This window comes from Aplidium turbinatum, chromosome 9, assembly GCF_918807975.1.
Source record: "Aplidium turbinatum chromosome 9, kaAplTurb1.1, whole genome shotgun sequence".
Taxonomy (NCBI): Eukaryota; Metazoa; Chordata; class Ascidiacea; order Aplousobranchia; family Polyclinidae; genus Aplidium; species Aplidium turbinatum.
This window is the reverse complement of record NC_137480.1, coordinates 7,870,776-7,893,596: the sequence shown is the minus strand read 5'-3', so window position 1 is coordinate 7,893,596 and position 22,821 is coordinate 7,870,776. Positions and strand designations below refer to the sequence as shown.

General features: G+C 37.4%; 1 protein-coding gene across 1 annotated transcript; it reads left to right on the top strand.

Moving 5' to 3' along the window:
* The first annotated feature begins 2,242 nt into the window (after positions 1–2,242).
* LOC145777254 (mitogen-activated protein kinase 1-like) lies at positions 2,243–22,651 on the top strand. The gene is made up of 7 exons (XM_082588590.1): positions 2,243–2,462; positions 8,616–8,798; positions 10,113–10,302; positions 15,130–15,361; positions 17,215–17,346; positions 19,626–19,816; positions 20,516–22,651. Exons 1-7 carry the CDS (start codon positions 2,356–2,358, stop codon positions 20,531–20,533), a joined length of 1,053 nt encoding a protein of 350 aa, XP_082444716.1. The 5' UTR covers positions 2,243–2,355; the 3' UTR covers positions 20,534–22,651.
* The last annotated feature ends 170 nt before the right edge of the window (positions 22,652–22,821 follow it).

Sequence of the window (22,821 nt, the reverse complement as noted above, 5' to 3'; positions counted from 1 at the left end):
ACCGCCCTGAACTGTTGTGCAATTCAATCATATTTGGGGTGCACTTGAAGTCTTTGCAACACATTTTGTGGTCCAACAGGTGAGAACGAATTCTTCTGACAACTTCCAATAGTTGAATTTGTGTTCTGTTTCTAGGCTTTGTTTTTGCAGCAGTAGGCTAACTAGTGAAAATATTACCATGATAATGATATACTTCACCACATCACCAATGTGATCAATGGAGCGAATAGATGCATGGCACGCTATGGTTAAACTTAGATCAATTCCTGCTATTTTTTCTGAATCAGTGACTTCATGGACAAATTTAGTGAGAGAACTTTAAAAGTGGAGTTTGGTATTTTATTTAGGTGTTTAATTCTTGGTTTTTTCATTTGTAAAAATGTTGCTTAGCTTTGGCAATATATTCACCTTGCACATTACACAGTACTCGGCTGGCAAGCCGGCGGTTGTGCACTCGTGTTAGATGATAATTATCAGCACTGCATATTAACATGCAGGGCTGCAGGCTCTCGACTGTGAGCCCAAGTCGGCAGCCGTGGCCGAGTGGTTAGCGCGTTGGGCTCGCAGTCGAGAGCCTGCATGTTCGACTCCAGCCACCCGCTCTTGCTGTTGTTTCTCTGGGCAAGAAACTTAACGATAATTGCCTCTACCTAGTGATCGATTTCGAGTAATGGGTAGTACCAAATTTAAGTCATAAGTAGAGTAGACAACCGGAAACAGACATTGCCGTCGGCTGCAGCGTGGGTTAGGTGTACGTCGGAAGGCGTACACCGATGCATAGCGCTCAAGTCCGCTTTCCCGCAATGCAGGATAAAGATAAACAAACAAACAAACAAAAGCGCTAACCACTCGGCCACTGCTGATACACCAAAGTTGCCAGATTGGCATTGTTTTAGCCATTTTTAGAATCCAATAAAAACAGTAGCAAAGTCGATCATTTTAAAAACTTGCTTTTTTTGTAAATTGTTTTTAGATGGTTTATATGTGTAATTTTCATCTGAAGCAAATTTGTGGTGAGAGTGAGCAGACGAAAAAGCGATATGATGCACAGCACAGATGTGATGAAGGCAACAGCATAGATGACTTACTAATATGAGTAAATAGTGAATAATAATTATTAAATAATTAGTAATAGTTTTTACAAATATTAATAAGTTATCTATCCATGGGAACAGCAAAAAATCATAATGATTTAGGTTTTTTAAATTTGAACACTGTTCTACAGATAATTAATTAATTAACTTGTTATCTGGCAACTGTTTGCTAAGTCAACTCAAAAGTCACAGACTCACAGTCACCCAGAGTCAGTGCAAGAAAAATAAGAAGCTAAAGTTAATTGTTGATTTGCTGTTGCTGCTTGGATTGGATTCTTGTTTTATTGTACGAGTAACGACTGTAGCGTAGTATTGTGGCTATTGGTTAACACAAAGACATAAATTTGAAATGTCCCGTGTTTGTCAGTATTTAGTTGGATTCATCACTTGAAAAAAATTAAACATTGCTAGGCTAATAGGCTATATGAATTAAGTCCTATGTGAAGCGTTGAAAGTGGAAAGATCATTTAAAAACTACTTAGCTCTTGAGTTTTTCTTCACTCCACAAAAAATATAATGGGTTAGACAGGCAGCATTTGGAACCTATGTTGTCAAATACGATACAAGTAGGCTACAGTGTTATACATTTTTTTTTGAAGAAGTCAGTGTGGGACTAGGCTAGGCCTATTGTTTTCTGATGTAAGCACAATGTTACTGTCAGACTATAACTTTTGTTGTAACCAATGTATCTCAGTTTCTTCACACTCTGTCATAGCGCCATTTAGGCAATGGTGAATAGCACAAAGGGAAGTTGGATGGGCCATGAAAGTCTGCGTTATTGAAATCGACTGACATGTTATGTTGCTCACAGAGAGAGTGATTGGCTCAAAGAGCGATTATGGTGATGCATACTAATTACTCAACAGGTTGATTGTTATGCACTAGGCTATAAGACTTCACTTTCTCCACAACAACTATGATTATTCTGCTCCTACCACCTGTGTATATACATTTTTTTTTAATGTCTCGGACTCCTTTTTTTATATTGTATATTTGCATTTTAATTTATTTAATAATACATATTTTTTATACCGAACGCTACCACTACCACCATATTCTGCAAATATTTAGATCATCTACTTCAACAACCCAAAAGAATTGTCATCATTATGAATATTTGATGGGCTTAGTTTGCATATTCCAGATTTGGTTTATAAGCTATCTGCAACTTATAAAATATAGAATTTGATTGAAAAACATAAGTTTTCCATTTTTAACAAAACACTTTTGTGAAAACTGCTGTTAGTTTGAAGTAACCACGATGAATCAGCAGCCTACTGGAGAGTTGATTCGAGGACAGACATATGATGTCGCTCCACGATACACAGGACTTAGTTTTATTGGAGAAGGAGCATATGGCATGGTTGTGTAAGTTTTAAAAATTATGCTTTGTATACTTAGATACCTGTAGAATGTAGATCATGACCTGTTGATTGAACTTGAATCGACATGATGTACGTCAAGCATAAGAAAATTATGCCCTTAGGAACCACCCTCAAGAACATACTAACTAAGCTATCCTTACAATATGGGAAAGAGGAGGCATTAAATCATGGCGAGAGAGAATGTTCCTGACTATACTTAGTTACTAATTTAAAGCGTTGTTCTGAATCCTGTTTTTGATTCAGAAAAAAAATGTTGGAGCTGGTATACAAGTCCCCCCCCCCTGGTAACTCATGACAAAGAGGAATTGAAGCAGTGAGGCTATAAAACAAAAATTAACAGAATACTGTATTCTTAACAAATTACTATGTTGGACAAATAAAAGCTTAATTTTAGGCATCAATTGTTGCTTCTTGCTATATGTGCTATATATGGTAACTTAAACAATTTACCATTTTACCCATAGCATGAAACATATCCTGTTTTCCCTGTAATCACTCTTCTCTGGAATAGCGTTTTTTAATCAGGCACCTTGCAAGGTGGACACCAAAAAACAAACACTTAATAACAAGCCTGCAATTGTGTACAGCGCTGATGCAAATTGTTAGCTAAGTTTATAACTATAGCAGATATTTTACTCTATAACATAACCCAGCACCTTCTTGCTTATCAAAGTCGTGTTTCGAGGTTTTGTGAGATTCATAAAATCCTCTCAGAATTTCTTCATTTTTTAATATGTTAGAGCTACTAGGAAAAGATGAAGATTGGCATTTACGCTGTCAAAATCCATCAAGCGGTTTTCAAGATATCGACAGTTACATTTTTGCCACTAGAGGTGCTGTTTTCGCATCACAAAAACAAAAATAGCTTATACATATAATTCTTATTTTTTAAGATACAAAAATAATAAAAATATGTATATATTCTTATAGTTTTGGGGGCAAGGAATTCAAATATGTTATTACATTTGTGAAAAAAGCAAAGGAAAACACTTTATTTTATTGAATAAAAGCTTTGGGGTGCTTCATTTCAATGCCCCATATCTCAAATCTGCAAAAAAAAATTTTCCCCCAACCAATGCTAAACTGTCAAGAAAAGCTATCTGCTTCATGTGCAAAAGTATGATAAATACGTTTTGTTTCAAACTTCTGCAATTGACAAATTATATGTTTCATTGCTATATTCACAATGTTTTCAATCAATAGACTTGAAGTGTAATACGGTACCTAATATATGATCACATTTTATTCTATTTGAATTAAGGCACTAATGATGCTCTACAGCAGGGGTCACTAAATGGCGGCCCACGGGCCGCATGCGGCCCGCCACGCTGTTATGTGCGGCCCGCGGAAGGTATCAGCGCACGAGTATAATCAAAAATACTTTTCTTGAGGAGTGAAACAGCATATAGGCAAAAAATACTTTCCGGGAAACATATTTTCGCTTTGCGTACGATTCCACCGACCGACCAATCACATTGTAGTTCTAGGTGGGGGGTCGTTTGAAGTTATTCCAACGCGATGTCCAGCCACACTGTCCCAGTGGTTGATTAAAACGTCTGTTTTCAAATTTCGAAAATGTCTGAGAGCATGGGGTTGCTTATTTTAAGTTTGTAAATGTCCTGTAAACACTAGTGTGCGTTTCACCGTTATTGTGTTTCACGAGCTGTGTTCCTATTATGCAAGTTTTTGTTGGCAAAGTAGGCGGTGTGCCAACTCAATTTATAATAAATTGGAAAAATATTATATATAAATTTAAAGACTTTTTCTGGTATTATGAAAATATTTAGCTTAGTAGCCTACTGCAAAAATGTTGTTAATCAACAATTCTTGCCATGCTGATAAGCATCGCAAGTGACATTTGTCTAATAATCAAGGAAAGACGGTTTTATGGACTCTCACAAAAAGGATGAAAAACCAACTCATTGCTTTTTTAGAGGGAACACTGTTCATGAGTTATGATAAAAATGTTTTTTCGGTGATTTTCACAAGCGTTTGTTTCATGGTGCCCGTGCCTGGTTTCTTTTTCCCTGTTATTGGAGCTTATTTTTTGCTGATATCTTTGCAGGTCACTATTGTTGCCTGTATTGCGATCTGTCAAACATTTCCATGTTTATTGAAACTGTTAATGGCAAAATATATTTTGTGAAGCGAAGTGACAACACCACTCTTGCTTGGCGATGAATATTCTGATGAAACCGCTCGCCTCGCTATAAGTGCGCAAAACAAGTGGCCTCGTTTATTAGGCAATGTTAAAGAAGTCAAAAGTGTTGTCAAAGGAGCTTGGCCTGGCAGTAGCCTTGTTCGACTAATTTTGTTGCTGTGGTATTCTGAGATAAATATTAACAACATGTAACGCTGGATACTGGGTAAGAAATGCGTTCTTTTTTAGCACAAGAGTCAACTTACCTAAAATTTTATTAGTGCGGCCCACCACAGCTCTCCTAAGTGCCAAAGTGGCCCGCATGCAAAAAAGGTTGGTGACCCCTGCTCTACAGTATCTACTTCATCTTATATTCAACAGAGCATGGCCTTCTTTTTTGATGACCTGAATCATAATACAAGTTTTGTGTTTGCAATACAAGAAGAATTGGCTCACTATTTGAAACAAAACTATCCATTCATTCAACCCATCGAGTATGTACTTTTCAGATGGGTGTGCTGGGCAATACAAAAAACTTCAAAATTTTTTCAAGTCTGGCCTATCATCAACAGGTCTTTGGATTTTCTGCAAGTTGGAATTTCTTTGTTACAAGCCATGACAAGACTTCTTGTGATGGACTTGGTGGGCAATTAAGCGAAAACTTGTCCACAAAAGTTTAGCTCAGCCATGCCAAAATCAAATTCTGACAGCGAAAGATGCTTACAGTTATTGCAAATCAGCTAGATGCATTCAATCAGTTTTTATTTTTTATCCAAAGAAAAGCTCATTGATATTCGACTGGCTTTAAATAAAAGATACATTCAAGGCCACATAATACCAGGCACCAGAAGCTATCATTTGTTTTCCTCATAATGTATTGCAAGCATCAAGTTTAAAATCACAGCAGAGGATCATTTGTTTGCAGGTTGTTTCAATTTTTTTGATAGCCACCAGCAAACTGAAAACTTCAATTGAGGAGTATGTTGCGACCAGGCATGGTGGTTGGTATTATCTTGAATGATGCAGCAGCTGGTGAAGAACTGTTAGTCAAGTTCATGCATACCAGTGGGCCACGTCAAACGTTTCAATGGCCAAAACATGATGATATTTTATATGTTCCTAAGACAAAAGTTATATCAAAAGTTGCTGCACCGAGCATCAGCAGAACTGGACGTGTTCATCAAATTACTGATGCAGAGTTTGCGTTTTTATCTCAGTTGAAGCTGTGATTTTCTATTCATCATCATTGAGTGCCCTCTCTTTATTTGAGGGTTGGCTGCCACTGTACTAATTAGCGAGAAATCTTTGTCAAACTATCGAAATCTTGCACTCATTATTTTGATTTCTCCTTGACTTATTACTGGCACTTTTTAATCCTGATATATTGCAGTTTTGTGTATGCTCTACATTCAATCTACATATCAAATCATAGATAGCATCACTAACTAGTGTGTACTGTGTAGAAGTGCATTTTGAACATAGGCGCCAACTTTTCAAAAAACCTTGGGGGGCGAGAAAGGTGATGACGTCATAACCGTAACGCCATTTTACTCAATTAAAATAGTCTTTGATTAAGCTTGGTGCCTTGTTTATATTGACAAATAGGTCGCAAACCGAATTTATTATAACCGCTGCTTGAAACGATTAGTTTTACGCATGCAGTACGCCTAGTCGTAAAAATTTTGATATTGTTAGCTCATAATTGGAATAGTTGGAAAACAAGCCGATTCGTTTCCTTTTTGTGCGAGTGAATAACAACGATCAAGACAGTGAAGTTATCGAAATAAAACGCAAAAAATCATGATCTCAAGCAGAGTGAAAACCTGCTATCAGTTTTATTAACCTCGTTTCGCTAATTACTTACTTTCAAAGCGTTGACAACGGCAAAGTGTTTTCTCTTCTGTTTTTTATCGAAAGTCTTTGTAGTCTTTTATTGAATACAGTAGGCTATATACTCGAGTAAAGGTCGAGATGTTCGCAAGTGATTTTCACCTCAAAAAGGCAAGTTCAACTAACACGGGACATGCTGTTGTCTCCAGCTCGGCAGTTTTTAAAATGAACGCACTAAAAATGATTGTCAAAGTAGATTACGGAGTGTGAAATCGCGTCGGCCTAAGTAAAAGTTTTGAATACGTTTATTTGCAGTGCTTCAAACTTAATTTTCAAATTCAATGATTTCTTGTCAATTCTAAACTTTATGCACTTGTTGAGCAATATGCAAAGCTCACGAGACAAAACAGAAAGAGCTGTTTTAAGAGATCATTTTTTTTATTTTTGCGTGTAGGATATAATCGTTCTTATTATTACGTAACATTCCATATCGTTAAAGTCGATGTCAAACCTTAGCGGCCGCATAAAACAATGATATCAGATTAGCTAGGTGATAATAGCGGTAAGAGACGTCGTTAATGCAGGCAATATCTGCGACCAAGACCATTAAACACCTTTTCTTTTATCGGTTTTTGATTTAATTCTCACACATTACGAAGAAAACAATGCGTTCTGTTGAATCATAATGTCTCACAGCGGGAAGACCTTGTTGAAAATAGCTCTTCTAATTTAGCTAGTTTACTGAATATTGCCGTGAATAGTTACGTGACTATTCCAGCAGCGTAAGTTACTCTACCATCTACTTTGAAATTTCCATAGCGTATGAGAAAGCCATGCGATCAGCTGCTGTTTCGCGGGCAAGAGCAACGTAGGCTTTTCTTGCTTTCGGCATTCTTTAAGTCCGTTTAAATTTTCTAAATCTCTTTCGCAAAGTGTTTTATCTTTAAAACACCACTTGTAATTACCATTTTTGTTGCCCCTCAACCATAAATTTACGGGGGGCGCCGCCCCCCGGAAGTCGGCGCGTATGATTTTGAAGTACCCATAAAATGTTGTTTGTCTAATATTGTTTTTTTTCATGACAATTGCAAAAGTTTGGAACAAATTACATTTATCTTACTTTTACACATGAATTAGATAGCCTGGATATCTTGTTACTCCAGAACATTTACTATGATTGACATCATAATGCATATTGCATATGCTGTGTGATCATATATTTTTTATTAAAAGTGCATGGAGAATCAGCAAAGCCCTATTTATGGAATATGCATTTCGCTCTGCTACTGTAGAGCATCGTTAGTGCCTTAATTCAAATAGAATAAAATGTGATCATGTATTAGGTACCGTATTACACTTCAAGTCTATTGATTGAAAACATTGTGAATATAGCAATGAAACATATTTGTCAATTGCAGAAGTTTGAAACAAAACGTATTTATCATACTTTTGTACATGAAGCAGATAGCTTTTCTTGACAGTTTAGCATTAGTTGGGGGAAAAAATCTTTTTGCAAATTTGAGATATGGGGCATTGAAATGAAACACCCCAAACTTTTTGTTCAATAAAATAAAGTGTTTTCCTTTGCTTTTTTCACAAATGTAATAACATATTTGAATTCCTTGCCCCCAAAACTATAAGAATACATATTTTTATTATTTCTGTATCTTAAAAAATAAGAATTATAAGCTATTTTTGTTTTTGTGATGCGAAAACAGCGCCTCTAGTGGCAAAAATGTAACTGTCGATATCTTGAAAACCGCTTGATGGATTTTGACAGCGTAAATGCCAATCTTCATCTTTTCCCAGTAGCTCTAACATATTAAAAAATAAAGAAATTCTGAGAGGGTGGGTTACACAGTGTGACTGTATTATAATAGAATGACCCATACTGTACTTTCTATATTTAGATATTGTAGATGTGCAAAAGTTTAAGAACACATGGGCATCACATAACTCTTGACACATGTGCTCTTGTTGAGCTGTAACTCGAGAAGTTATTTAATACAACAATGTATGTACTGATGAAATATTTTATTTTAACATTGTGTAAACAAATCAACTTGCACTTACATAAACTGTACTTTGCATTTTTTATTTATTTTATTAATATTTTGGCTTTTATTACTAAATATGTTATTTTTTGAAAAAGCAATATGCTTTTAGATCTGCGCTTGACACTGAAACAAACCAGAAGGTTGCAATCAAGAAAATTAGTCCGTTTGAACATCAGACTTATTGCCAACGTACACTACGGGAGATTAAAATATTACTCAGCTTCAATCATGAAAATATAATCACCATAAAGGATATCATTAGGTCTCCCACCATTGAAGATATGAAAGATGTGTATCCTTTGAAATGTCTAATTGTGATTTAATAATTGATTGATACTGTGATGAAATATAGGACTATACAACACATATATATATACTTTGTCTTTTGATTTATTTTTGGTTTTATATATATAATTATATAAACCATTAGATATTTATTCAACTACAAAAAGTTTGCGCTACCATTGGTTTCATGTACTGCAAGGTTTTTGTAGTTGAATGTACTGCAAACTTTTGTAGTTGAATAAATAATGGTTTACATTAGCTCTGTCTTTTAAACATTGAGCACTTTTATTTGCAATTTTTATTCATGTCTGAAATACAGTACTGCAACATCTAAGCACATTTTCTACACAGTAACTTTAGAAAAAAGATGAGCTCATTTGCTATCAATCTGCAGAGGCATCAAATAAGTCTCAGTTTGTGATTGTTGAACTTTTCTGACTAGTTCACAGCTAAATCGATTTACTTGACTATATATTACCCTTTTTCTTAGCACTACTCGTAAAGTCATCACATAGCAGTAGGCTACAGACGTTCTGCAACAAATTTATAGTAGAAATACAATTTAACCAAGAATTATATATGATGTATATGCAATAAAAAATCCCTTATCTTTGTCCAGGCGAGTATCACATTGTTGAATTTTGAATGAGGCTTTTCAAGTAGGGTCTGCTACTATTCGGCGAGTCCAATTCGGCTAGTCCGATTCGGCGAGTGCCCTATTCGGCGAGAGCCCTTTTCGTCGAGTTCCCTATTCGGCAATTTTTTGAATTTTTTTTTTTAAACTTATTGGTTACCGTAGCGTAATTATCATTGCCGCTTTTACATCGTTTTAACGTCGCTAAACGTTGAAATAAGACCCTAACTCCAACCGCTAACCCTTACCCCAAACCTAACCTTTAACCCCAACCCCTAAAACGGCAATGATATTATAATTAGGCTACGGTACCTGATAATTTAAAAAAAATAACAAATTACCGAATAGGGAACTCGCCAAAAAGGGCTCTCGCCAAATAGGGCACTCGCCGAATCGGACTAGCCGAAACGGGCCATTCCGCTTCAAGTATATATATATTATTAGAGCAATAACATTTTAGTTTGGTTTGCACCAGCAGAACGTATCATGTTATTGATCGCATTATTTTATTGGTCTGCTTTTAGCTGTAATAAGTTTTTACATAAACCTATACGGAAAATGTGTTTAAAGTGAGCAATTAAGCACGTTTGTTATATGTAATGTTGCAAATAAAAAAATTAGCTTTTTTTTGTGACTTGTAATCTTCAACTATAGAAATCTCCTTGACATACAATTGTTATCAACCAGCTACATAGTACAGGACTTGATGGAGACAGACTTGTACAAACTACTGAAAACTCAGCACTTGAGCAATGAGCACATTTGTTACTTTTTGTATCAAATTCTTCGTGGTCTTAAGTACATCCATTCTGCACACGTCATCCACAGAGATCTGAAGCCTAGCAATCTTCTATTGAACACGACTTGTGACCTCAAGGTGAGATATTGAACTTTGTCACAGTTATGGCTATTTTGTCACCACGGAATTGCCCGTTTCGGTAAGTCCGATTTGGTGAGTCTGATCTCTATTCGGTGATTTTTTCATTTTTTTTTTTTAAATTATTGGGTACCGTAGCCTAATTATCATTGCCGTTTTAGGGTTAAGGGTTAGAGGTTAGGAACTCACCGAATCGGACTCACCGAATAGTAGCAGACCCTTGTCACCAATAGAATACTTCCAGGGGCTTGGAAATCTTAAAACCTACAAGCGCCCACTTCTATTTAACAAGGATTCAATGAATAGGCTCTGTTAATGTTTTTTATTCTACTGAATTTTTTTATAGTTTTTCTCTGTGTGCATTGTATGAAACTATAATTGGTTTTGCTAAGTTTAAGTCTTATTACACTATAGATGATGATTTGTTGGGTTTTGACTATATATGCTTTTGGAATGAAGAATATAGAACTTGCATAGTTTAAAAATGTACTGCTGCTGTTCTGGCAAATAAACCATCGATTGACAAACATTTGGTGTTTTTGTTGCATGCAATAGAAAAATACCCGAGCGTTTATATCTCTTCTCTTGGCAACTATTTTTTTTGCAATAAATAAGAAGTGATAAAAATAATATCAAAGAACCTTTTTATAAAGGAACATAAGAGTAAAGTTGTTTGTGTTCAGTGTTTTCCTTCACCATAGCTGACAACTTGATCTTCATGCTGTCTTTCTAAAATAATTGGTTTTATTTTTTGTTATTTTGTTTCACTGAAGTTTTGAAAAAGATTTCCTTTTTCTAACTTTACGTCTCGTTCTATGCCAAGTTGCCAACGAAGAAGAATTTTTCTAAGTCGGCTTTTCCCAAGTTTAATTATCATTTTATTATTGTTTGAGCTGCTCATTAGTGCGGCAAGTTACGTCCTAGTTGCTTCCAAAATCAGCAAATCAATCATTTTCACAGGGACTCGATATTCGCCAACGTTATATCAATATAATATAATTGATTTGCTGGTTAACTTCAAATAAACATTAAACATGTGATATTGATTTTACCTATCCTAATATTGAAAATACGTTGAGTGAATCTGACCTAACTACCAGGTAAGCTTTAGTTTACCAAGGTCTTTCGCTTAATTATTACCCTGTATGGCACGCTCGTGTCTTGTTCCATTTTTGTATCAGGCCGATGAAACAATAGGATTCATATGGATTGTCGTATTTCACCCCTCATGGTGGAATGTTCTTATTTTCTTTACATATTTTCTCTAAACGTTTTGATTGGATTCTTTATCTTGAACAGTTCTGCTTTTGTTATGTATGGAACAAAATGGATATGAAATTGAAGATAAAAGCATTGCCAACCAGATTAATCTAAATCAACCACCTCGCTTTATTAGTTACGGTACGGTACTAATTGAAAATAAACCAGCATGTGCACATCAAAATATTGTCCATTCCGTTGAAGGTTCTTTGCAAAAGACGATCAGTTTTACTACTAAATGCAGCAGAAAATTTGCAATATATATACGGGTAGTTGGCGAAGTATAAATTGAAGCTCTTTTAAGTTTGTGCTTTTTTTGCACAAACTACATAGTGTGCATGTCCTGGAGAGTGGAAGTGGTGAGATGCGTTACTTGTACGCCTGTGCTGCATTGTTTTGTTTTTTACAAAAAAGTTACCTTGCCGTTCGGGTCTGCTACTATTCGGTGAGTCCGATTCGGTGAGTTCCTAACCTATAACCCCTAACCCTAAAACGGCAATGATAATTAGGCTACGGTACCCGATAATTAAAAAAAAAAATTGAAAAAATCCCCCGTTAAGGGATCGGACTCACCGAAACGGGCCATTCCGTTGCCGTTCAAGCTGTTCAAATGCCCTTCATACGAAAAGCAAACAATCATTCTGTGAAGCGCCCTACCTCACCCCCACCTGATTTACAAAATTGTTACAATTATTTAGTGCTGAGTCCCCTCATACATTCATCTTGTGTGAGTTGAAGAACGTTGACCTGGAGTTCTGGAGAAGGATGCGTCGCAGTGTGGCGGAGGGTTGGAATCTACTGAACAGATGGTTGAAAAAAAATTATTCCAAGTTTTTTCGCCGCCAGGATTCTCAATTGCGTGACCGCGCTAGAATATCGATTTTTGTAAATCAGAATGTTTGCGATCACACTGTTTCCTTAAAATCTTTTCTTGACAACGTTAATTTAAGATGGTAGCAGAAGTCTGTCAAATGCTTACTGTGGTAGTCTGGTAGAACATGCATTTTTCAATATCTAAGTAATTATCTATAGACAGAATTTTGTTTGTCTACAGTTCTTTGAGATACAGCACAGGTATCATGACTTTGACAATAAATATCTGGTGTCTACCAGTCATTTTCAAATATTCTAAACGCAGTATTGAGGTTTACGTGTTTGTCGTTGTGAAGTTTACGACTCAACTTGCAGCAGTGACTTTGATCTGCAATAAATTTTATTGCCCAGAGGTCGTCTGAGAGCATTTCAATAAAATTTTGGTTTTAATAAGCCAGTTTGATTTATATTTCAAGATTGGTTTTCAATAATAATAATACTTATAAAAATGTTAATATAAAACAATATTATACAGCCATACAGTTTCAGCTTGTAAGCTACTTTTGTCCGCTGTGTGGTGTGGTAGGCTACTTAACAAAAACTGCCCTGTATTACTTTATTATCTCTTCGCATTGTGTTCAGAGTTTCGATTTAAATTCCTTGGTGTTCTGTTCTATACATTGCCCAGAAAGTTCACACAGACCAGTAATACTTATGTAATATCGTCGCATCTTGATGTGGTATCACTGTTCTTTTGGGCCAAGTGCTGAGAACCTCGGTTCGTCGCCGGCTGAAAGCACACGACTGTGTCTTAACAAAACACTGAGTGAGAATTTGAAGGTTATAACGCAAAAATTGGCTTATTTGCCTGTTTGTTCATTTGACCTTTACAAAACATCATAAAAAAGTACTCATAGTCATCAGAATTGAATGCCATCGCGTTTGCGGGTACAACGGGCAAAATGTGTGGATGGAATGGTTGTGTGATTATTTTCTGCGATTTTTGGGTTATTCAGTTTTTAAGGTTATTCAGATACAAGAAAGAGTCGCGAAGACTCATGCGTGATGGCGTGACTAGTCACCTTAGCATGTTTTCTCACAATTTTATGCAATGCGCCGCATTGTGAACCGCATACATTTATCGTATGAAAGTGGCAGGAACGTTTTGTTCATCAATAAATTATAACTCCTTTCTGAAGATTTGACTTGACATTTTAAAAAGATCGGTTTTGTGCCGGATTTGCATCAGGTCACTACACAAACCCACCGGTAGTAACAACTGATTACCATTTTGTTTATGAAAATAGTACATTGTTGACAACTCTGTAAAATTGTCTTCAAAAATGAAGAAGCTCACCCAGCAAATCAGTCCATTGTTCCTTTTCAATTGGTTTGCCTAAACAAAGCATCGGCGGCCTCAGATGAATGTGTAGTCCAAGTATTCCTTTCATTTGATCTAATTCTATGGATAAGTGTTTCTGTCTTGCTATCAAATTGTTTCAGATAATTTTGTCTTTGTTGGTCAAGCGCCTCTTTCCAGCAATTTTACCAGTTTAAAATCCTTTTTTACATTGATTTAACTTCTACTGACGTTGAATCAGTGTAAAAATAGCTGGTTTGTTGGCGTCTTATTTGTTTTAGTCTCGGTTTTATTTACTCAAGACGTAAACTACAGCCGCATAAACGTGTCACAGCCGGTCGCTTGCAATTTATCATTTGTCACTATGCCCTGTTATGATTACCTGTCCCATACAATGAATCATTAGTTTTTTGCATCTTCCATCTCTTGGGTTGCAATGCTGGATGTCGTAAGTGGGAACGTTATATTGGCTGTTTTAATTAACTATTGCAGCATATTAAACACCTCTTTGCGGTGTAGTGTCTCCCTAATATTGGCTGTCTTGCAACAACACGCAATTGGCAATCATATTGCACAGCACAAGGGTGCACACTGCACAGTAATGCTGGAGCTTTGTGCTGCTGTAGAAAACCTCAGCTAGCAAAATTGTTTCTTTTTTAGTCTGAATTTAAACCAATGTTAAAAGGAATACGATTACAAAAGAACCGATCTGCAGAATTAGCTGCGTCTTTCATTTGATTAGCGTGAAGAAGATCAGACTTTAAGAAAATTGACTGTAACTAAAATTGTTGTTTCCGCGTTTGCATATGCATCTTTGCTGCAAATTGCAATCCTTTGCAAACAGGCAATGATGCTGTATATCTGTGCAATCTCACTATAGATCGCTTCGAGTATTCGGAGCCAAGATAAAACAACCGGTTGTTTGCATGTATTGTACACGTTTGACACTTGACAGAACACGTGTATTAGTTGAACATGGCAAATGTTTATTTCAGAAAATGTTTTGTTAAATAGCTTTTTAGGCGTGGTATTAAAATACTTGACATATTTTTACATGGATTTATATGTCTTATTTTACTGAAATTGATTAATTATTTATGCTGACTAGGTAAGCATAGATTTTTCACGTAGTGCTTACTTGTCTGTGTTTTCAATCTACGACATAATTTTGACATTCAAGCACGTTGAAACAATGCCTTGACTTTCGATTGAACTTTCAGCATGTCATATTGAGCAATGCATCAATTTTATAAAACCTGCCAAGATTTTCAAACATAAAAATTGAAATTCGAAGACTTTTATGGTGTTTTCCCAGGTTGCATTGCCTTTGAAATGACATTCAACTGTGCGTGCGCCACGGTATGAAAATGCGTAAACGAAAATTATCTTTTCAGATTTGCGACTTCGGGTTAGCTCGTGTCGCCGACCCCGCGCAGGATCACACCGGATTTCTCACCGAATATGTGGCTACTAGGTGGTATCGCGCGCCTGAAATCATGCTCAACTCGAAGGGGTACACAAAGTCGATTGACATCTGGTCTGTTGGCTGCATCCTGGCTGAGATGATCAGCAATAGGCCGATCTTCCCCGGCAAACATTACTTGGATCAACTTAATCATATTCTTGGTGAGTGTGAACCAAGTTTGTTTTTATGTCGTAGGTTGAGTTTCTCTTTCAGCAACATGATCGTTACTTTTTTCAAAAGCGTAGATAACGTTTTATCCACAGTTATGAAACGAGTGTTTTTGTTTTTACCCGTAATATCTAGCAACGTTTATTTTTCGGTGGCAGTTTAAGAAGCAGGTCAACGATGCAGACAACATGACAATTGATTGACACGACGTTCAAACTTTTTTGTTGTTGTATCCAGGCTTACGCACGTTGGTTGAAGATTTAGTTTAAGCGGACAGGAAGCCAATCTTCGTGGCCATTTTCAAGCATCCCTTTAAGTGTCTTGCCACAACCACATGCTCTTGAGCGGTGTCGAACCAGCGTCCTTTCAAACGTCAAACCAGAGCTATCACCACTCGGCTATGCAGCCGACCATTGAAACATTGATTCGAGGGTTTAATGACTCCAAGCCGACGGATCGGATAAGAATGGCCAGTTGTTCTCATTACCATTTTTAACAATTCTATCTTCCCTTTTAACACTCTTCTTACCGGTTAGGAATATTGTACAGCAGCTGCGTCAGGCACCACATTATGCTCACCCAGAGAAAGCCACACCATAGCCCACCTCTGTATTGCATGTTGCAAGATCAGTGGGTCCTGCCATGGTCTAACGTCGTACAACATTCCTGCGTTGTTTGCGCAAGGCACATTCAACAAACTTCTTGTTTCTTTGCCAATGTTTACAGCAGGTTTTTATATGGTCGTCAGACCACTCGGCATGCGACAGCTCAGCAGGTACATTTCAGCTACTTCCAAGTCAGCAAATGAGATTTTCTTGCTCAGTTCGAACTTGCTTGGTCATCGCTTGTTAGACTGAGTTTGCTGACTTGTGACAATGTGACATGCCAAGCTTCGACTTGCTCAGTTTCATCATTTGTCAACTTCAGCCAATTGCTAAAGTGTTGCTAGTTCAGTTGTCACTTGCTCAACTGCCACATGCTCAGTTCACAACTGCTGAGTTGTAGGAGACTCTTTTTACGCAGCGGGATCCAAACTGCGGCAGACGAGCTGAATCAGGTCTGCGACGTTGGTTGATTTTTTGTTGTATCCAGATTTACGACCGGTAGTTAAAGATTTGGATTACGTAGACGGGAAGGCAAGGAAGCCAATCTTCGTGTCTACCTTCAGTCTTGCCTTTAAGTGTCTTGGCAAAGACACAACCACATGCTCTTGAGCGGTGTCTAACCGGCGCCCTTTCGAGTGTCGAACCGTCCGGGGCGGTGTCAAACCTCTCACCACTCTGCTATGACTGTTGAGTGTTGACTGTTGAGTGTTGACTGTTGATCATACCTGTAGGCAACAAAACGAATGAAACACAAGGCCTTGTGAAATGCCGCTTTTAATTTTTTATCTAGATAACCGGCACTTTGTAGACAAGAATGTTAAAGTATTTCCTTGTAAAGGTTTTAATCGACAGCTAATCCCTAGGTCAGCGGTTCTCAACGTATGGGTCGTGACCCAAAGAGTTGGTTCTCTCATCCACTTGAATGTGTTGCCGTGCATTTGTTGATTTTAAATCAATAATGACAGAGCATTTGTTATGACTTCAAAGTGTTGAACAGAATTACTATGCAGCTCTCACTAGTCAATTTTGTTTTTATCCAGTCCGACATGAAAAAAGTTCGGCTACCCCTGTTACATACAGCATTAATTGTATAGCTTTGGTTAATCATAACTTTTAGAGCTAGCCAGTGTTCCAAGCGTAGTTTCCAACCGAAGATGTTACCATGTTGTTTCGAATGTGATGACATTTATGAAATCTTCAATAAGATATCAGTGTGTTATTTGTCATTCCTTCTTTTCAAGGTGTACTTGGCTCACCATCTGAGGAGGACTTGAACTGCATCATCAATGAAAAGGCTCGTGCGTACCTTGTTTCACTTCCCGTCAAGCCTCGACTTCCGTGGGGAAAGTTGTACCCAAAAGCTGATAGGAAAGGTAAAGCGACGTACGCCGGTCTTGCTGGAGGCTGACAATTTTCATTGTCAGATTGTTCAATTAGCAATCAATTTTGATTGCCAATTCCGCTACCATTGTACCAACTATTGTACTTCTATCTCTTTAACGTAATGATGGTTGCAAGAAACCAAATTACCAAAGTGTGATCATTGAATTTTAAATCACTGCAAAGCTCCTGATTTTGCTAAAAGATGGATAGAAAGCCTTTGTCTTTCTTTAAGATTTTTACCCAGGGTTGTCGGTATTTTACCCGACCCAAAAAAAACGGGTGGGTTTTTAAAAAAAAAACCCACTTAAAAAAACCCATAAAAAAACCCAAAGCATCATATTTGTCCAATTTGTGTTAGAAAATCGAAAAAATGAGCAAAAACACTACAAGGCACTTAAAACAAACTTCAAATTAGGGCTTAAAGATGTGATTTTGAAGTAAATTTCCAAGGATAAAGTGAAAACGCAGTGGATATTTCTGTACAGTACACAAAAATCAAGTAATGCCACTTTACAGTACACTAAAACTCATTTATGCAAGAAGGCCTCATAGCTAAACAGCCCTAGTGCATTATTTTATTAAGTTATGCCAGCATGTACTGTGAGTGAGTACTTCAATGGTAAAAAGCAGTTTTGAGGTGAAATAAGCATGAATCTACCTTTTTTGCATGTTTTTTTTTAAAACCCAAAAAAACCCGTTTTTTTTTGAAAAAACCCGGGCGAGTTGGGCTTTTTTAAAAAAACCCGGGTTTTTCTCAACCCTGTTTTTAGCAGTACCTAAATCTAGTCCAATATTTGTATGGTTAAATTGGCCCAAAATCACATAAAATATACACAAAGAATTCATTCATCGACTGCTATAAGGCGTAGCAGGTCAGCGTCTAGGCAATTTTGAAACCTTCACGTTGGTATGGCCCCTTTACACAGGTCGCCATTGATTCGATATACTGTATGTTAAACAGATTTCATTCTTCTTCTTCTCTCGTTTGACTTGCAGTAGCTTAGATTGGCAATGCCTCCTCGTGCAGCCAAGATACGGTAGTTGGGTCCAGTTGTCGAATACCAGTGATTCCACTTGGGGGTCGTAAGATGGGACATTCGTGGAGTATGTGTTGCATTGTTTGTTCTACCGCTCCGCAGACACATATCGGCGAATTATGCAACCCCCACGTAAACAAATTAGCTCCAGTACAGCCAACGTCACATCTGATCCTGTTCAATGTGACCCATGCCTTTCTTGAGAGGTCTGCTCCAGGAGGGATGGAGAGTGCTGGCATAACTGAAAACTGGGGAGGGATATGTGGCAGCTCGTTCCATTCTTGGGTCCATGTTTCCATGCAGCTGAAGTTCTTATCCACAAGTTGTGTAGCATATCGATGGAATGGGCGCCTTGATGATAGGCGTTGAGGTCTGACTGGTCCATTTGTTTGGGAGTGACTGTAGAGAAGGTGTTGAGGATCGAGTCTCGCATGTAGAGCCAGTTTGTGAGAGGCTTCTTCCCTACGGACATGAGCAGGAGCAATGCCAGCCAAAGTTGGCAGATAAGCAGTAGGTGTGGGGCGGAGACAGCCAGTGATGATGCGCAAGGTGTCGTTAATGCACACATCCATCTTTTTTGTGTGTCTGCTGCGGTTCCATACAGCTGAGGCATATTCGGCTGAGCTGTAGACCAAGGCTAGTGCACTTGTACGCAAGGTTGATGCTCGGGCTCCCCATCCTGTTCCTGCTAGGCTTCTCAAGAGGTTATTTCGCGAGGTAACCTTGGCACGGAGTGACTCGATGTGGGGTCTGTAGGTCAACTGCCGGTCAAGTTTTACTCCAAGGTAAGTTGGGTTTGCAGTGTATGGTAAAGGATTTCCTTTTAGCGAGACAGACAGTTGACGCTGAGCTCACATAAAGAGATGAGCTCACATAAAGAGATGAGCTCACATAAAGAGATGAGCTCACATAAAGAGATGAGCTCACATAAAGAGATGAGCTCACATAAAGAGATGAGCTCACATAAAGAAATATATTTTTGCGTCATTGTTTGTTTTGTTTTTTGAACACTTCAAACAACCAGCAGTTTATTTTTATGTATCCTCCGTTAATTGCTCAAGTTGCGAGTGTGACAACATACCGAAACCCATATTCTAGAATAAATAATCCGTCTTATTCATTGATTCATCTTCTGCAGACATAGAATCAACGTTAAAGACACGAGTTTTGACAGGTTGGAACTCACCTTAAGTGTTCAGCGTTTTTTATAACATAACTTCCATTCATTCCAGCTTTGGACCTCCTAAACAGCATGTTGACCTTTAACCCCGCGAAGAGGATCACAGTGGAGGATGCTCTTGCTCATCCCTACCTTGAGCAATATTACGATCCGGCTGATGAGCCCGTCGCGGAACAACCCTTCACCTTTGAGGAGGAGTTCGACGATTTACCGAAGGAAAAACTGAAGGAAATGATATTCGAGGCAAGGGAATTCTAAATTTGCGTTATCTTACCTAGCCAGAAAATCAGTTCTTTTTACTTTGGTTCAACATCTGCAGACGTTGAATCAATGTAAAAAGGACTGATTTGACTTGTTCACTATTTGAAGATGTAATGTGTTATTGAAAATTTCTTGGAGTAATTTGTAAACTCAGACTAAGGTATACCTTTATAAAACATAATCTCGATAGTTTCACATACATGAAGATTTCTTGGAGGTAAACGAACGTCCAGTGATGATACATTTATTTTTCATGACTCATCCTATCCGATGTTTAGTATGAATCAAGGGACGTTAATTTTGTAATAACTCTCTTGAATTATATTTTTATTTCATTAAAAACTTTCTTTGAATTTCCCAATGATCAAAAAGGATGCTGAGTGTTATAGAAAATAGTCAAAAAAGCAAAAGCTCTGCCATAAACTTGAATATTTTGTTCGTGCATTGTGTTTGTATTCTAAACAAATAACTGCCGTGGCAGCAGCTTAAAAATCCTTAAAGCGGAAAAGCAGCGTTTTTTCCGCTCCTTCTAATTTCATTATACATGGCTGATCCCGTAGCACAACCCGGACATCAAAATGCGTCATTTTTACATTACATCATTTTACATCTTTACGTTTTAAAAATGAAGGGTTCTGCTGTCTGGATCCGTGAAAACTCAACTTTTCCTTTGTCTTTCAGGTTTCTATGGGCCGCTGAGCATTCGTCTGACGTCATAATTTGCGTTACTTTTGGAAAATGATAGCTTTATGTACATAACGATTGGGAACGAAACCGTTTGTATGTTTCCCGGTCTTGGTGAACATGAGCTGCTGTATTCTTATTTAGAAGTTATTTCTGGTCCTTGATTTATTCGCCGTTGTTGGTTCAACGTCACTTTATGTAAAATCGACGCAGTGGATGTTGTGCTTCACCAAAACCGCCGATTATCTAACCAGCAAAAGTTGCCGTTTTTACATTGTTTTAACATCGCTCGACGTTGAAACGATATAAACATGGGAGCTTTGCTGACAGAGCTTCCATTTTTGTTGATTCCCAGACTGCAAACCCGTCGCTTTTTGACTGATTTTCTATCTGGAGGCGGACAATTTGAGATTTAACTAACGTTCAATAGACGAAAACAAACAAATAGTCATGAAGCTTCTTAGAAAAATAGTTCAAGAGATATTATGCGACGTCATTGTCGCTGGAGAGTTATTTTGCCGATGCGATATAGAATTGTAAGTTCATGCAATGTCCCAGCAACCAGAAGTTGCCTTTTTACATCGCTTCAACCCTTGATGATTTTAAAACGATGTTAGAAAGGCAACTTTTGCTGTCCAGAGTACCAGTATAGTAACTTTTGGTGTGTTTCGAATAGTTGTTTTTGCACGCTTTCAGCTCCCATTATTGTATCAGCTACTCGATCAGTTTTGTTTGTGTGAGCTCACGCTCAGTTTGAAAAAATGGCAACCCAGACAGCAAAATTCGTCATTTTCACGTTTGCAGGCGTTGAATCAATGTAAAAATGACGGATTTTGTTGTGGCTACTTTGCTTGCGGACAGTTGCCAGCAAAGATGTTGGCTAAAATTTGTTGAGTTTTGTGAATTACGACCCCAGCTATGCATTCCCATTCTTACGTTGAATTAATGTAAAATGGAGGAATTTTGTATCTAAGTTGGTGCACGGAAGCCCGAATTTCTAACAAACTTGTTTCCGGATAGGCGGAAAACGATACTGCCCTTTTCCTCGTGATCCGCCTATCCCATACAACAACTTTTGGAATGTTAGTGGATTTGTTGGAGAACGAAAAGGATTTTATTTTTTATTTTTTTGCGCAATACTTGTAACTAACAATTATGTCGTTTTGTGTAAATATAACGTCTTTTTAGTGTTTATAAAAATCCTCTAATCGTGAAAGACAAGTCGAAACTCAAGTTGACTCCAAACCAAGTAGCAAAAATCCGCTTTTTTATGTTGTTTCAACGGAAGCGAATTTTGCTACCTGGAAAGTACAATGGTTTGTTTCAAATCTATTTCATATCTCGGTGCATTTTGCACTTTTTGTCATGATCATTTTGTGCTGATCTTATTGTATCTTCATGATAGATTTCTATACGTTAATTCAACGTTACATTTTGGTGTTCAATATGGTGTCATATATTGGCACATTCCAGACAGCAAATCGATCTTTTTTTGCATTGACTTAACGTCTGAAAACGTTGGATCAACACAAAACGAGCGATTTGCTAGCTGGAATAAAATGCGAGCAGCTAGGTGTATGTGTTTTAAGATAAAATATATTTGCGCTTTGTGTTAACTGGTTCCGACATAACTTGTGCAGATTTTCAGCAATTTCCAATTCATATATCAACGTCAAAGCGACCAACGTGATTGTTATGAAGTTCGTTAACAGGCAGTTGTCTCACTTTTGAACCTGCCTAAGTGACGATGTTCATAAACTTGAAAAATTCCAGGTTAAAAATCAACTACCAAAAGTTTTCCCTTTTATATTGTTCTAATGTCTGACGACGTTGGAACGATGTAAAAATGACAATTTTTGTTGTATGGTTGTGGAATTCTGAAGTTAGTTGAAGCTTATTTCATTGCAACTTTTCAGGTTCTACGCTATATTTTGTTTGCACTTTAGTATGAACAAAATGTATCTTCCCGAAAAAGAAAACCGTTTCAACCCAAACAGCAATTCAATCTTATTTTTGTACATAGACCTATGATGTGGCTGATCGCTTCGGCCGTTGTGTGTAGTTTCTTTGCTTTTATTATCCAAAATAATTTACTAATCGTTAGCTCTGATTCCTGCTCAATAAAGCTTTAAAGTAATTTAAAGTTGCGTTGTGGACTTCATCATAAGTGGAAGATGCAGAGTGAATTGAATTGATAAAAACCTGGTAAAATCGCGTTCATGATTGAATCTTTATCCTCGGACTGGGAAAGCTTTTTGCAGAGCTTAATCCTGGCAGTTTCGCATACTTGTAGAGTCGTTGAA

Bases quoted from the DNA above. Each gene is read 5' to 3' on its own strand.
- LOC145777254 (XM_082588590.1), top strand. From the start codon at position 2,356: ATGAATCAGCAGCCTACTGGAGAGTTGATTCGAGGACAGACATATGAT. The intron at 2,463-8,615 runs GTAAGTTTTAAA...ATATGCTTTTAG, and splicing joins GGAGCATATGGCATGGTTGT to ATCTGCGCTTGACACTGAAA. The intron at 10,303-15,129 runs GTGAGATATTGA...TTATCTTTTCAG, and splicing joins ACACGACTTGTGACCTCAAG to ATTTGCGACTTCGGGTTAGC.